The following is a 13,397-nucleotide window of genomic DNA, read 5'->3' on the forward strand; positions in this document are numbered from 1 at the left end:
TCGACACCCGCTAGTCCGCTTTCGGGCTAGTACTCCACTCTCCAATCTCTTTGTTTACTCGCTCTTCTACATACTCCTCTACACTCTCCACTCTCTGCTTCAGACGCGCCCGCAGTGCTCTACACTTCTCCACGCGACTGCCCACTACCACAACCTTTGCACAATCGATCCCGCCCAAAATACACGCCATTGTTTACTTCAACAATTACTCAAGCCTCAAGATTGATTATCCTCCTGGAAGAAAACAAAATGTCTGCTTCCGCGTCAAGGAAGCGCAAGACCCCCGAGCCAGAGCGTGATGCTTTCAACCAAGATCAAGTCACAACGCCTTCCAATAGCCCAGCTCGCAAGAAATTGAAGATTACCCAGCACCAGAAACAGACTTTGATTGACAACCTACAGTTAGAAAGTACGTCACAATGGATAACGCTAGTTACAGGCTCCCTCATTGGGTATACTAACAGTCTGCAGTCACAGAACGAGCTCGCCGATTACGCGCTCAATATGCTATGCAAGCTCAAGACCTTCGATCACGCCTTGAAAGACGAGTAAATCGCATCCCCGTCGGGCTACGAAAAACTCTCATGGGCGCACTCCTCGAGAAATACGGCTATGCCCCTCTACAATCGCCGAAGAAATCAGCTGTTCCTACCAGAGCAATCAAAAGTCCGATCGCGACCAAAAAACAAAAAGGGGTAGAGTATCCATCACTCAGTGCAACAAGCTCTCCGTCTCGTCGCCCAAAACAAACAAGCAACGTTGGTGGCTACTCGGATAAGGAGAATGCACCTGTCCCTGAGGCGCATGTTCCGCTCGATAATCCAAAGAAGCGCGGTAACCCAGCTGCCTCTGGCCAGCCACGATCTGTGTCTCAAGTGTTGCGAGATGCAGAAACAAAAGTTCTCTCTCCCAAATCATCAAACTCGCGCACATACAAGCAATCGCCACTCATCACTTCTCCCACAAAAACATCGTATATGTCACGACCGACCTCGCCATTGAAACCTGCCAGTCCTCTCAAAGCAATGATTGAAGACGCTCGCGCGCGTGCGACACGGCCCGAATCAAAGGCGGCTTCTCCCGCGCCAAGTGTCCGAAGAACCAAAACGACAGCCCAGACAAAAAGGACAGCTGTAAAGCCAGTGGCCTCAGCCATACCTAAGTCGCCAGGCAACACTTCGCGACAACACAATCGGAATATCAGTACCAGCACTACATCCTCCAGCATGTCTGCCAGCACAACGATTGTCAAACCTACCCGAGGTACTCAGCGAGCTATGACAACCACGTCAAGTGCAGCCGCGAAACGGGCGACCTTGAATCGTAGTCAGGGTCCTACTGCTGCTGCTACCGCAAAGCGAACAGCTGTGGCAACCAAGAAAGCCGGTGCAGATGCCAGTACTGGCAGAGTCCTCCGCAAGCGCGCACAAGTATGATCTAGCAACTATACCATAATAAATCGGGGAAGGTCGGATTCGGAGAGCTTGGTAGAAGCTCTAGGCACGGAGTTAGCACCTGGTTTAGTCTGTTCGACTATTGTTTGGGTTTGTCTACTGGCGCAAGGTGTTGAGGCTTATATAATCCGGAGATTTTTACAATGCATTGTGTTTCTTAATTCCGTCTGGTTGATCGTAGCCATGGTGATATCTCATCATCCGTATATCCGAAAGGATCATTCAGTCTACTTGAATTAGATCCGTCGAAATACTTGAATGAGCTCCCAGGCAAGCTGATTACACCAATCATTCATGCGACGGAGTACCAAATTGTGTACCTAAGTATATCAACCGATGATCCTAATATGTAACACAGAGACGGAGATTGACAACGGTTCTGTCATTAAACCCGATATAGCTACCAACATAACGGGTTTATGCAAATGTCCGGTACATGTAGAACAGAACTTCGATATCATTGAAATGAGATCAACTAAGATGTGTATAAGTAGAAAGAAAGAAGCTTGCTCGATACAATAGCCAAAATAACAATATTAAAATCTATTGCGGATCTGACATATATTTGCATGTGATCTATCAATCAAGCAACGAATATGGCACCCTCATACCCATCCACCTTCACCGTCCCATTATCAGACACCTCACAAGGGGAAACCTCAGCATTCCCAATCCACAACCCGGCAACAGGCTCAATCATAMCCTCTCTCAYCCCCGCCAGCCTCTCGACGGTAGAATCCGCCGTCCACGCCGCCGAATCCGCCTTCCAAACATCCTGGCGCTGGCTGCCGCCTCTCCAGCGCAGCATCACACTCTTCCAATGCGCCTCCGCTCTCGAGAGCCACGCGCCCGAAATTGCAGAAATTCTGACTCTTGAGAATGGAAAACCATACGCCGACGCCCTAAGCGGCGATGTAGCATTTTTGTCAGCCTGTTTCCGTTACTTCGCCAGCATCCTTGACAAACTACCCAGCGAAGCTATCGATCACGGCTCAACCTACACGACAACTTGGTACGAACCCAAAGGTGTAACAGCAGCAATCATCCCCTTCAACTGGCCACCTATCCACACAGCTGGCAAACTTGCGCCCGCGCTCGCAGCGGGGAACACAATGATCCTCAAACCATCCGAACAAGCGCCGCTTACCGTCATCAAAATCGTTGAAATCCTCAACACAATTCTACCACCGGGCGTAGTCCAGGTTTTGCCGGCTTGGGGCCCCGCAGTACCTCAATCCCTCGTCGCGCACCCACTCGTCAAAATGGTTTCATTCACCGGGTCAACGCTCGCAGGCACAAAAGTCGCGCTCACCGCAGCCCAGAAACCGATCCCCGTCGTCCTCGAGCTAGGCGGTAAAAACGCGTTGATAGTCTTCGACGACGCGGATCTTGAGCGTGCGGTTCGCACGGCGTTGGATGGTGGATTTTTCAATAAAGGGGAAGCCTGTACGGCGACCTCGCGACTGCTTGTGCAGCAGGGTGTGTATGAGCGGTTTTGTGAGAGGTTGGCGGATGGGGTGAGGAGACTCAAGGTGGGTGATGGGATGGATTCGGGAACGCATGTTGGGCCTCAAGTCACGAAGACACAACAGCAAAATAGTCTCAAATACATCGACATCGCCAAACGGACCCCCGGAGCCAAAATTGCAGCGCAAGCAGACTTACCATCCGAACAGCGACTCAAAGACGGTTTCTTCGTACCCCCAACATTGATTACCGATGTCACGCCCGACATGCAAATAGCGCAAGAAGAAATGTTCGGCCCCATCGTGACCATCTGCGCCTTCGACACCGAAGACGACGCCATCCAAATCGTAAACGAGTCTCGCTTCGGATTGACGTGTTGCGTATTCAGTCGTGACAGCGAGCGCTGTTTCCGTGTTGCTCGAAGTGTGGATGTCGGTATGGTGTTTGTGAATAACTATAATCGGGCCGTGTTGGGGACGCCGTTTGGTGGGAACAAGGACTCTGGTTTTGGGCGCGAGCATTGTATCGAGACGATGAGGTCGTGGCAGAATGCGAAGTTTATCAAGCAGCCGACTGGAATAGGGAAGTTGCCGGAGTGGAGGGGAATTCTTGATGTTTTTGGTCAGTGATTGTGTACCTTGAAGATTAGTATGGAGCGGATGGATGGATGTGAAAAGATAATTTCGATTCCTATAAAAAGTAAAGTAGCCTCTTATGGGAATCAGGCAAACAGAAAGCGATGTGGAATATAAAGCATCTGATAAACAATGATGCAAGAGTTCGATGTCGAAAATGAATATAATCATCTTTCAAAGAGAAGTCAAAAGTGTCACGAATGTCTCTGCCAGACCCGTTCCAATGAGAATGAATATTATAGAAAGTAAATCAATGTGTTGGCTTGCAAAATACCCTTCTTTTGAAGAACAGAAAGAAATCTCACGCCTGTCATGCTGGCTCACCAATGCAATGGCCTCGTCACGAAGTAATACGAATCAACGCCTTCTTCCTTGCAAGCACCCACTGTCAGCGAATAGCTGACTGTTTGTAAATGTTGCACCCGTGCAATGAAAAGAAATGAAGCGAAGGAAAGAAAATAAAAAGTGGTATCAACGAATCGGTCCTAGCCAGCCACACCCATTGGACCTGTACCGGGATGAGGACGATATGGAAGAGGCTCCGCATCAGACTGCGGCATAGCTTGTCTCTGACTGCCAGCACTGGCACTTCGAGCGCGGTATTGTTCCGGTGCGCCATTCTCATGATTATTGATAGGCATTGCTGTATAAGCCGGTCCGCCGGGGGCTTGGACATGTCGTACAGAGCTTTGCATCTGCCATGCTGTCGCTTGTGAAGGATCAGTCTCAATGCGAGCAGTGACAGGTGTGTTGTTGCCACGGGTCGATCCAGAGCTGCCCTCAATATTTGGTGTTACTCGTTGAGCAACGACACCCTTGCCGAAGTCGCCGTATCTCTTGAGAATCTCTTTGGTCGTGATGTCGGCACTGTCCTTGAAGAAGCTGGTATCGTTGAGAATAGATTGAAGATCCTCGGGAACCTACTAATGTCAGTTTGGTCAGTAAAAGACGAGCATGATACGTACCTCGCACATAACGTCGTTGTATGCAATTAGTGAAGCAACTGCCTCAATGGCCAAGAAACTCTCGTCCATGCTGGCCGTCTTCGTATTTGGATATAGAATATTCGGTGTCATGACAGTGGCCAAGTTGTGGATGTCCATCTTACTGCCCGACTCTTCGTCGACATGAGAAAACGAAGCAGCCCAGCTAAGGAAAGCAAAGAGAACCTCCATGGTGTCCCGGTGAGCTTTAGGAAGTAAGCAGCAGCTCAAGTGTAATATACGCTTTCGTTTTTCGGGGTCCGCAATTTCTGCCAACGTCAGTGGTCAATACTATACTAGCACGTATGTATGACTTACTCTGTGAAATAACAAAAAGACGGTGGAGTTTGAATGTCAAAAGAGGATCTGGCATCTCTCGAAGAAATTTCTTCACCAAAGCAGCCACCTGAACTGGACTCTCCCGGTTTAGGTCGACTTGTTCGTATTTGTTGTCGATCAATTCAGCGAGCTCCTTCAAGCGTCGAATGTTGCCGTTCTTTCGGAAAACTCCCTCAACGGACATGTCCATTTGGCGCATCGCCGACACAGCATCATCGATGAGGACAGGGATTCGTAAAGCACCTGGACCAACGCCATGTGTAGATTCCGCGCCCTCTTTCTCGACAAGAATATTCAGACTGACACCGAAGATGCCCTTTTTCTTGCCGACCTTCTTTCCCTCCTTGTTGAATGCACGACCAAACAAATTCCAAACAGTAGGTTTGCGTGACTCAATCAATGAGAGGAGCTCCTCCAGATTGAAGTGGCCTTCCAAGAGCGGCTCCATGGAAAGCACCGCAACATGTCTGACAATAAAGTATTCGAGGGCCGACAGCTCTGAAAAGTACTTCTTTGCCTTCATTCCAGTGGCGTCAATAGGCATCTGGTCTTGACCGCCAGAAACCTCTCGTCGATGGCCTGGAACAAACCTAGCTTGGTAATCGTCTGCACCGACAAGATTTGTACCAGCATATCTCGACGCGTTGGGTCGTTGCTCTTTGGCTTGTTCAGCTGCTACGATACGAGGAATATCGTCCAAGGTCAGTGCATCTTGAGCGCCAAAATGTAACTCATTCACTGGTTCTCCGTTCGAGTCTTTCTCTTCGATAATCTGGAAACCAGGGTTCCTAGGATCGGTTCCATCGCCACCCGAAGATCCCGGTCGCACACTGCTTCCTTGAGGACCGTCGATGATTCTCGATGCTCGCGCTTTCTTGTAAGTGGTAGATAACGTTCTCTCATTGCGAATAGACCTCAGTCGACGCATCTCACCAACAGTCTGCTCTAGAGATGAAGATTCTTCACTCTTGGAAGCTCCCGTAAAAGACTGAGAGCGAGTATTTGCTGCTCTAGCTGTCAACCCAGCGCCAGTTTCCACGCGATGACCCTCGTTTGCATCGTAGTCGTTGAGGTTAGGATCGTCTGCCGAATATGAGCTGTTGACCTTCATGGGGATGGGTTGGTTTCATTACCTGTACTATGTGGAAGGGTACCACTTGATCGTAATACGGAGAGCAGCCTGGCAAGGGCGACCTGCAACAAGAATACATATTGGACAAGCTTGGTAACGTTCTTGAATCCAGCTCGAGCATCCGGTGCTCGTCCTAGATTGAAAGCGCAGTTATTGCAAAAGGGGCGCTGATCTTTGTCATTCCACACGGCCTCGGAAAGATCGACGATTAGATCCTTCTGGCAATGACTGCAAACGAGATGAGGGGGCTTGGTGTGCCATCTCTTATCATCCAGTATGATGCACGCGTCGTCGATAGGCTCTTGACATGCCGTACAGCAGTCGGAGTATTGATCTGCTAGGGCAGGGACTCCTGCCATGAGATCTGTAGGTCCCTCTTCAGAGACTTTGAGGCCTTGCAGGCTGTGCTCAAGATGATTCAAAAATCCAAAAAGGCCTTGGACTGTGTCTTTTTCTCGCTCGAGCTTCAAAGCCCCTTGCAAGCCAATTCGAATAAGAAGTTTGAGGTAATGGGCGAGACCGGTAACCAGCGACAGAAGTTCTTGTGTGACACCAAGCTTCCTCACTCCAGTTTCTTGTGTCTTTGATAGCAGCGAGAAGAAAGCAACGATTTTTTTGCACAGCAACTTTGCCTCGCGCGCGTAAGATAGATCTATGATCATGTCAGTGGCTTCGCTTCTGTCGGAACATAAATACGTACCTTTCAGACCCTGATCCTTCAATAAAGCTGCCAACATATCGATAGCTGCAAAAAGAATTTCGACATGTGAAATAAAACTCTTGGCAACCAAAACTCCATCCACATATGCCCCATTGCTGACATGTAGAAGCATTTCGGATATACAAGCAGCTGAAGATTCTTCGAATGTGGACAATATACTCCATATTTTGTAGACCTTCTCTTCCATCTGTTCTTCTCGTTTGCGGATTTTTTCACGGTCAGCTTCTGTTGCTTCATCATCCAATGTCGAACTGTCAAGAAGTTGACCAGCCGGTGCCAGTCTCACGTTCCAGAATTTATGGATCATGTAGCACTCCGGGTGCCAATGTTGGTTCTGGCCGTTGCGAAAGATTTCGACGAATTGTTTGAGGATCGCCGTATGACACCCGTTACACCTCTGAGCGAATCTGGTCGAATAGTGATAGTGACAATATACATTGCCCTCATGTTCATAGTAGGAGTCTTGAGCACCAAAGACAGTCGGACAGACGGAGCATGTGAAATGTTCAATGTGATATTTGCGATCTAAAGCTGTAATGTAGGAGCCTCTTAGAGCACCACCGCACTCATGGCAGAGGAGGTTAAGTCTGCGGAAGTAATCAGTCTCACACAATGGGTATTGTCCGCTGCCGTCTTCGGCGTCGACGGGGAAGAATTTGGAAGCAACGACTTTTCCGCAGTCCTGTAACATGCAACGATCAGTAAATGTACATCCCAAATCAATCAGCAGAAAGAGGACTTACATGACATTTGAAGCATTCCAAATGAAATGTCCCATTTAACGCGCGCACAAATTGTCCCGTCAGAGGCTCACCACACTTCTTGCAGGTACGTCGATTTGGTCGAGACCTTTCCCTTGGTGCTGCGACGTCACGTTGTTCATCAGACTCCTGTCCCTCAGGCTCAGCGGGATTTCTTCCGACACGGTTCTCTGGTTGATATGTGGGCGCAGGAGGTGCTGGGGCTGCATTCGCTAACGGAGTCCCGCCTGGAGGGGCTCGTTCGAACGGTAGGTGTCCTTCGATAGGAGATATGGGTGAATTGTTTTGTGAGTTGGATCCTGCGCCATTTCCCCATGGACGAGGACTCGCAGAGCCGCCATTGCCCGGCATAAGAATGTCGGGTAAAGTTCGTTCGGGCATAGTGATTGTGTGAGTTGTCTGCTTGTAATGATCAGTTGCAGCGTTGGGAGAGACGAATCTCAATTATTATGTTTGTGTTCTGTTGTCGACCGTCCGGTTTCACCTGACCGCCGAACAAGGGGTCGTCGAACACGAAAGAGGGCCGCAGTCAGCAACGAGATGGCGACTAAGCCATAAACAATCCCGCAATGTAAAATCAAGATGCTTCTCTCGTCTCGTCTGTTCCTCCTTTATTGGATTTCAAGCCTTTTTGTTGGTCTTTGTCAAGTGTCAGGCCATGTACACACGAGCAAGAGGGCATACGGTCCGCGGGTGATCGACGCCAAGAGGCAGGACACAACACAGAAATCACGGTCGCTAGAAGACGAGTGAATTGTCAGAGCAAGAGTCGAAAGGATTGAGCGACGACAGAATGTTTTTTGAGAATACTCATACCCTTAGAGATGCGGGGAGCTGAGGGGGCCCAGACTCAGGCACGGTGGAATTGAAGGTGAGACACAACAATAGCGGCGGAGCACTTTTAGGAAACAATGGCTGGTGGTCCTGAGGGCATCCCTAGGAGTCGTTCTGGTGCGCAGCAGCAGAGAGATGTGTAGCGTATATTTAGACGTATTCAATCAAAGACATGCATCTGATATGAGTTGGTTGTTGGTAAGGAACGTAGGGTGGTTAGAGCAAGTCTGTCAGTCAGTGTTGATTGATTGTTGTTATGCCCCTAAGTTTGGTCTAAGAACGCAGCAAATCACCAGCCCCCGGCCCATGGGCGGTCACGTGAGTGCCCACCGCTTTGGCCTTCCCCCGCCAATTCCTCTGCGTCTTCTTTGGTGCTTCTGTCTACTCAGAACTTGGATATCGTTACGTATATCCACTATTCCATACATACTATCGCCCTCACTGTCTCCCAGATGCCTTGGCTATTGAGGCTATGTTGCGAGCGAGTCTCAGTCTCGAACTGAAAGTCTGAAACTAGGATGAGATAGCCCACGCCAAAACTTCACTAGTGGGAAGCTATTCTCGGATATTTTTACACGTCATCAAACAGGTCGACAAAATCATGTTTTCAGCAGACTGATCTTCATTATCGAGAGACTCAATACATAGTCAATGTGTCGACAGCATTGAAGATACTCAGCCACGATGAGGAAGACATGTTGGCAGTCCAACATTCTTGGTATCAACAGATTGAGTACAATCTAAAATGAGGCTGAAAACTCTATTGTGTAGCCTGTTGTTGTGCTGTATTTAGAATGAGATCTTTCTAACACTATCTGGTACTATCTGGATAGCACCAGGTCTGGATCAGTCATCTGAAGAACTGATTGATGAGTACACGTTCAGCATTGAATCTACAGTAAGGGTTCCGGATTCATTCTCACTCATGTTCCATACTCCTCATATTTCGGACTCCCTCATAATCGTAGCGGGGCATCTCCTTTGTGTCTAGGCAGAGCAGCCATCTAATTGTAATCATGAGTATAATCTCACTATCAGGCAGTCCTCCAAAGAGGATGCAAAGTTGAGACTATACTGTGTTCTATTCTAGCAGTAGCATATATCTAGGGTGCCTAGTCAAAGACCTGAGATGATGACTCAAAAAATCTTCTAAATCTCAGATTAAACAATATTCAACGTAAGTTCTCTCAACAGATCGCCTTATACTCAGGTATCATAACGTTTGTGAAGGGGATGTCTGTCTAGATAAACTAGACTTCGGCTGGATTGGGTGCATTGGTGCCTGGGGCTGCCTTGTGCCTTCTTTGATTGTCATGACTGGCAGCTTCCCTTTCAAGTCATTTTAACACCTCAGCCTACTCGAAAACTCATATCTCAGCATCACCAGAGTACTGCGACCATGTCGCATCAGTCTATTCTCCGCATTACTCGTGTAGGTTCTCCAAGTACTGCGTCGAACTCAAAAGACCTGTTGTTGACTTAACTGTGGGGGTATAGGAACTTTCAGATCTTCAAAAGGGGAACGACTTGTGTAAGTTCTCGAATCCCAGAAAGTTATCACCCTGCTAACTTAAGCTCTAGCCTTAGCTGTCACATATGATGAATCGGATATTCGCGATGTAAAGGCGTTGATTGTGGGCCCTCCATGCACGCCATATGAATTTGGCTTCTTCGAGGTTAGTACCTCTTCATCGGATAGCGGATATGTATTCATGATAACGTTTCTACTGCCTTGAAAGTTCTCTGTCAAATTTCCACAAGGTACAAACATGTTCTATTTCCTATCGGAATGAGCTCACTCTGACATCCAGACTATCCCGCCAACCCTCCAAAAGTCACCGCACTAACCACGAACGCTGGTCGATGCCGTTTCGCTCCTAACATCTATGCCAATGGGAAAGTTTGCTTGTAAGTTTATTCTATTGACATTGCCTATATCATACTTACTTGTCGACAGGTCTATTCTCGGGTGTGTAGCTCCGGTTTGAGACATTCTCAGATACTGACAACTACAGAACATGGCAAGGGGAAAAGGGAGAAGAATGGTCATCCGCACAAGGCTTAGAATCTGTGCTTATCTCGATCCAAAGTCTTATGTCTTCGAATCCTTACGAAAACGAGCCTGGATACGAAGTGGCCACCGACGATCCTGAAACACAACGAGATATGGCCGATTATATTGCGAAGGTATTTATCAAACCCGGTACTTAATGTAGATGTCTAAGTTGTTTTTACAGATAAAACACGAAACACTCCGCCTTGCTGTGCTTCAGCCACTCGAGGAGTCCCTAAAAATCGTCCCAGGTAGTAAGATTGAAACATCTGAAGGTGGAGTCGCAATGGAGGATGATGAGGAAGTAGAACGAGAGAGCTATCAGTCCTTTGATGATCTTCGCAAAAGAAGGTTACTATGGTACTATGACTCTTACATGCACACGATCGACGTGGAGTCTGAAAAGGTCGAAAAAGGCCAACTCTTCAAGGAGATGCCGTTTGAAATGACCAGCAACCAAATGCCTGGACGATTCGACTACCCAGATCTCAAAACTCGTTTAATGACGACCAAAGATCAAATTATGAAGGAGACCATGCGATGGACTATTGAAGGGCTCCAAGCAAAAAAAGACGACTTGAGCATTGCCAGTAATTTGTCGCTTCAGTACCAGCAGATCCTGGAGGATTTCAACGGCCGGAAATACTTTTCTCTAGATCTGTCTCTGGTAGACGACAATCCATTTGCTTGGGATGCAACAAACTTTGGTCGTCCCGGAACGCATCTCGATGGCGGCGTGTTTAATATCAAGATCCATCTAAGTCCACGATTTCCACAAGAACAGCCTCGGGTGTTTTTCAAAACGCCTATCTTCCACCATCACGTTTCAAAAGATGGTATGTTGTGTTACCATACTGATCGTCCTGGCGAGATGAAGCATCACATCGAGACAATTGTGCGGACGATTGAGGAAGAGGCTCCGCCGTTTGATCCGAGGACTACGGTCAACTTGGAGGCAACGAAATTGTTTTGGGGGACTCCGGATCAGAGGAAGAAATATCATCGGGCATTGCGGCGATCTGTTGAGGACAGCAGTATATAATTCTCAAATCTTTTATTTTAAATCCAAGTTCAATGGGGCTTTAGATAATTCCAATGCTGGTCTGGCAGCGTCAAAATGATTTACTCATCTTAAAATATATCACAACATTTGAAACATGGATTTGATGCATCTTTTCGGTCACATCGCTATTCCACCCTTAATCAATGTTGGATAATCTGCTAAAACTTCTAATGCAACGAAAACTGTCTTCACAGACTTAGATCCGGATTAATTATTGCAATTGTATGACCTCGAAGAATCGAGAAGTGCTCAATGTTTACTGCTTTGGAGCTAACTTAACTAGTTAGATCGTTACATAATCAATAACCAGTCAATCGGAACGCGCCCTGCTCTCCTTAAGGTCAGTATTTTTGGACCTGATCTCCAGATCAATCATTCAATTTGCACTTCACACAAACAGTCAATTCAATTCAATTCACCCCGAGAGCGTTCAACCAACTATTATTATTTGAAAAATCCTCGCACGTAAAAAAATGACCACCCCGCCCACCCTCGAACTAGGTACCGTCCTCGTCGTCGGCGGCTGCGGCTTCCTAGGCTGGAACATCGTCAATCAACTCCTCGACTTCCCCTCCGAGACCGACGCCAGCGTTTCCCTACCGCGAATCGAGAACGACCCTCGTTTCGAATACCCGGGTCTCAAGGGCCGTTACCCGTCTTACAAAAACACAAAAGTGCACATTGTTGACTTGCGCACGACGAATAACAGATTACCAGGCGCCGAGTACCATGAAGGAGACCTGACGTCTGTCTCGAGCATGCTCGATGTGTTTAGAAAAGTGCAACCGGATGTCGTGATTCATACCGCTGCCCCGGCGCCGTTGGGGTCGACGGATAAGATGCTGCACAAGGTCAATGTAGACGGAACCCGAACACTGATCGAGGTCGCGAGCGGTGCGCATGGAGACTGGGGCAAAAAGTGTCGCGCGTTCGTCTACACGAGTTCTGCATCAGTGGTACACGACACGAAGAGTGATCTGATCAATGTCAACGAGGACTGGCCGTATGTGCGCGGAAAGGCGCAGTTGGAGTATTACTCCGAGACAAAGGTCCCCTTTTCTTCCCTCCATCCTGAGTATCACCAGCTGACAGACAAAAGGGCCTAGCCGAAGAACTCGTCCTCAAAGCCAACAATCCCACAGCCAAATCCCTCCTAACCTGCACCCTCCGACCGGCCGGCATTACTGGCGAAAAGGACACCCTACTATCCTTCAAAATGCTCGAACTCGGGTACCTCGGGTCTAACACCGCCCTCAAACTCCAACTCGGAGATAACAACAATCTCTTTGACTTCACCTACGTCGGCAACGTCGCCTACGCCCATTTATTGGCAGCACACAAACTCCTCGCGACAGCCGCACGCTTCGACACCGGCGCCGACGCACCCCTCGATTTCGAGCGCGTCGACGGAGAAACATTCATAATCACAAACGACGCGCCCATGTACTTTTGGGATTTCCCTCGCGCAATGTGGAGACTCCTCGACCGCCCTATCGAACCTCACACAGTCTGGGCTTTGCCTGAGGGAGCACTTAGCGTAATCGGTGGAATTATGGAGACCGTCTACGGCTTGATAGGCAAAGAGCCAAGGCTGACACGCAAAGCCGTGCGGTACACCTGCATGACGCGGTTCTATTCGTGTCGTAAGGCGATGGATAGATTGGGATATACGCCTGTCATTGGGATGGAGGAGGCGATTGCGAGGACGGTGAGCTTCTGGGTTGCGAATTATTATCCTGAGGGGAAGAAGGGAAATTAGAATTAAACTTCGACCTTTCGAAGAAATCTTTTCAGGAAAGGTTGGGCGTGATTCTTTTCGTGGTCAAAATTTACTTATTTCATGTAATAATGTGCGCTTTTCATGTATGTATACAACTTCTGTTCCTTGTTAGATACTTCTGTTATAGAGTGGGGTGGAAAATCACTATCTAATGACTATTCCGAGCTCCATTATA

General features: G+C 48.2%; 5 protein-coding genes across 5 annotated transcripts; 4 read left to right on the forward strand and 1 right to left on the reverse strand.

The window, feature by feature from the left end:
- Positions 1–249: 249 nt before the first annotated feature.
- On the forward strand, positions 250–1,436 carry BHQ10_003510 (uncharacterized protein; the record flags this gene model as incomplete). The annotated part of the gene is made up of 2 exons (XM_040875775.1): positions 250–409; positions 472–1,436. 2 exons carry the CDS (start codon positions 250–252, stop codon positions 1,434–1,436), a joined length of 1,125 nt encoding a protein of 374 aa, XP_040732014.1.
- A 614-nt stretch (positions 1,437–2,050) lies between these two features.
- BHQ10_003511 (uncharacterized protein) lies at positions 2,051–3,550 on the forward strand (the record flags this gene model as incomplete). Its single annotated transcript, XM_040875776.1, has 1 exon — positions 2,051–3,550. The coding sequence occupies one exon, from the start codon at positions 2,051–2,053 to the stop codon at positions 3,548–3,550; it is 1,500 nt and encodes a 499-aa protein (XP_040732015.1).
- Positions 3,551–4,041: 491 nt separating this feature from the next.
- On the reverse strand, positions 4,042–7,873 carry BHQ10_003512 (uncharacterized protein; the record flags this gene model as incomplete). Its single annotated transcript, XM_040875777.1, has 6 exons — positions 4,042–4,476; positions 4,522–4,808; positions 4,858–5,961; positions 6,033–6,662; positions 6,711–7,413; positions 7,475–7,873. The coding sequence occupies 6 exons, from the start codon at positions 7,871–7,873 to the stop codon at positions 4,042–4,044; spliced, it is 3,558 nt and encodes a 1,185-aa protein (XP_040732016.1).
- Positions 7,874–9,725: 1,852 nt separating this feature from the next.
- Positions 9,726–11,421, forward strand: BHQ10_003513 (uncharacterized protein; the record flags this gene model as incomplete). Its single annotated transcript, XM_040875778.1, has 7 exons — positions 9,726–9,758; positions 9,824–9,857; positions 9,914–10,002; positions 10,066–10,087; positions 10,138–10,234; positions 10,342–10,513; positions 10,564–11,421. 7 exons carry the CDS (start codon positions 9,726–9,728, stop codon positions 11,419–11,421), a joined length of 1,305 nt encoding a protein of 434 aa, XP_040732017.1.
- Positions 11,422–11,915: 494 nt separating this feature from the next.
- Positions 11,916–13,201, forward strand: BHQ10_003514 (uncharacterized protein; the record flags this gene model as incomplete). The annotated part of the gene is made up of 2 exons (XM_040875779.1): positions 11,916–12,445; positions 12,535–13,201. The coding sequence occupies 2 exons, from the start codon at positions 11,916–11,918 to the stop codon at positions 13,199–13,201; spliced, it is 1,197 nt and encodes a 398-aa protein (XP_040732018.1).
- Between the last annotated feature and the right edge of the window lie 196 nt (positions 13,202–13,397).

This window comes from Talaromyces amestolkiae (assembly GCF_001896365.1).
Source record: "Talaromyces amestolkiae strain CIB chromosome Unknown scaffold5.1, whole genome shotgun sequence".
NCBI classification, from domain to species: domain Eukaryota; kingdom Fungi; phylum Ascomycota; class Eurotiomycetes; order Eurotiales; family Trichocomaceae; genus Talaromyces; species Talaromyces amestolkiae.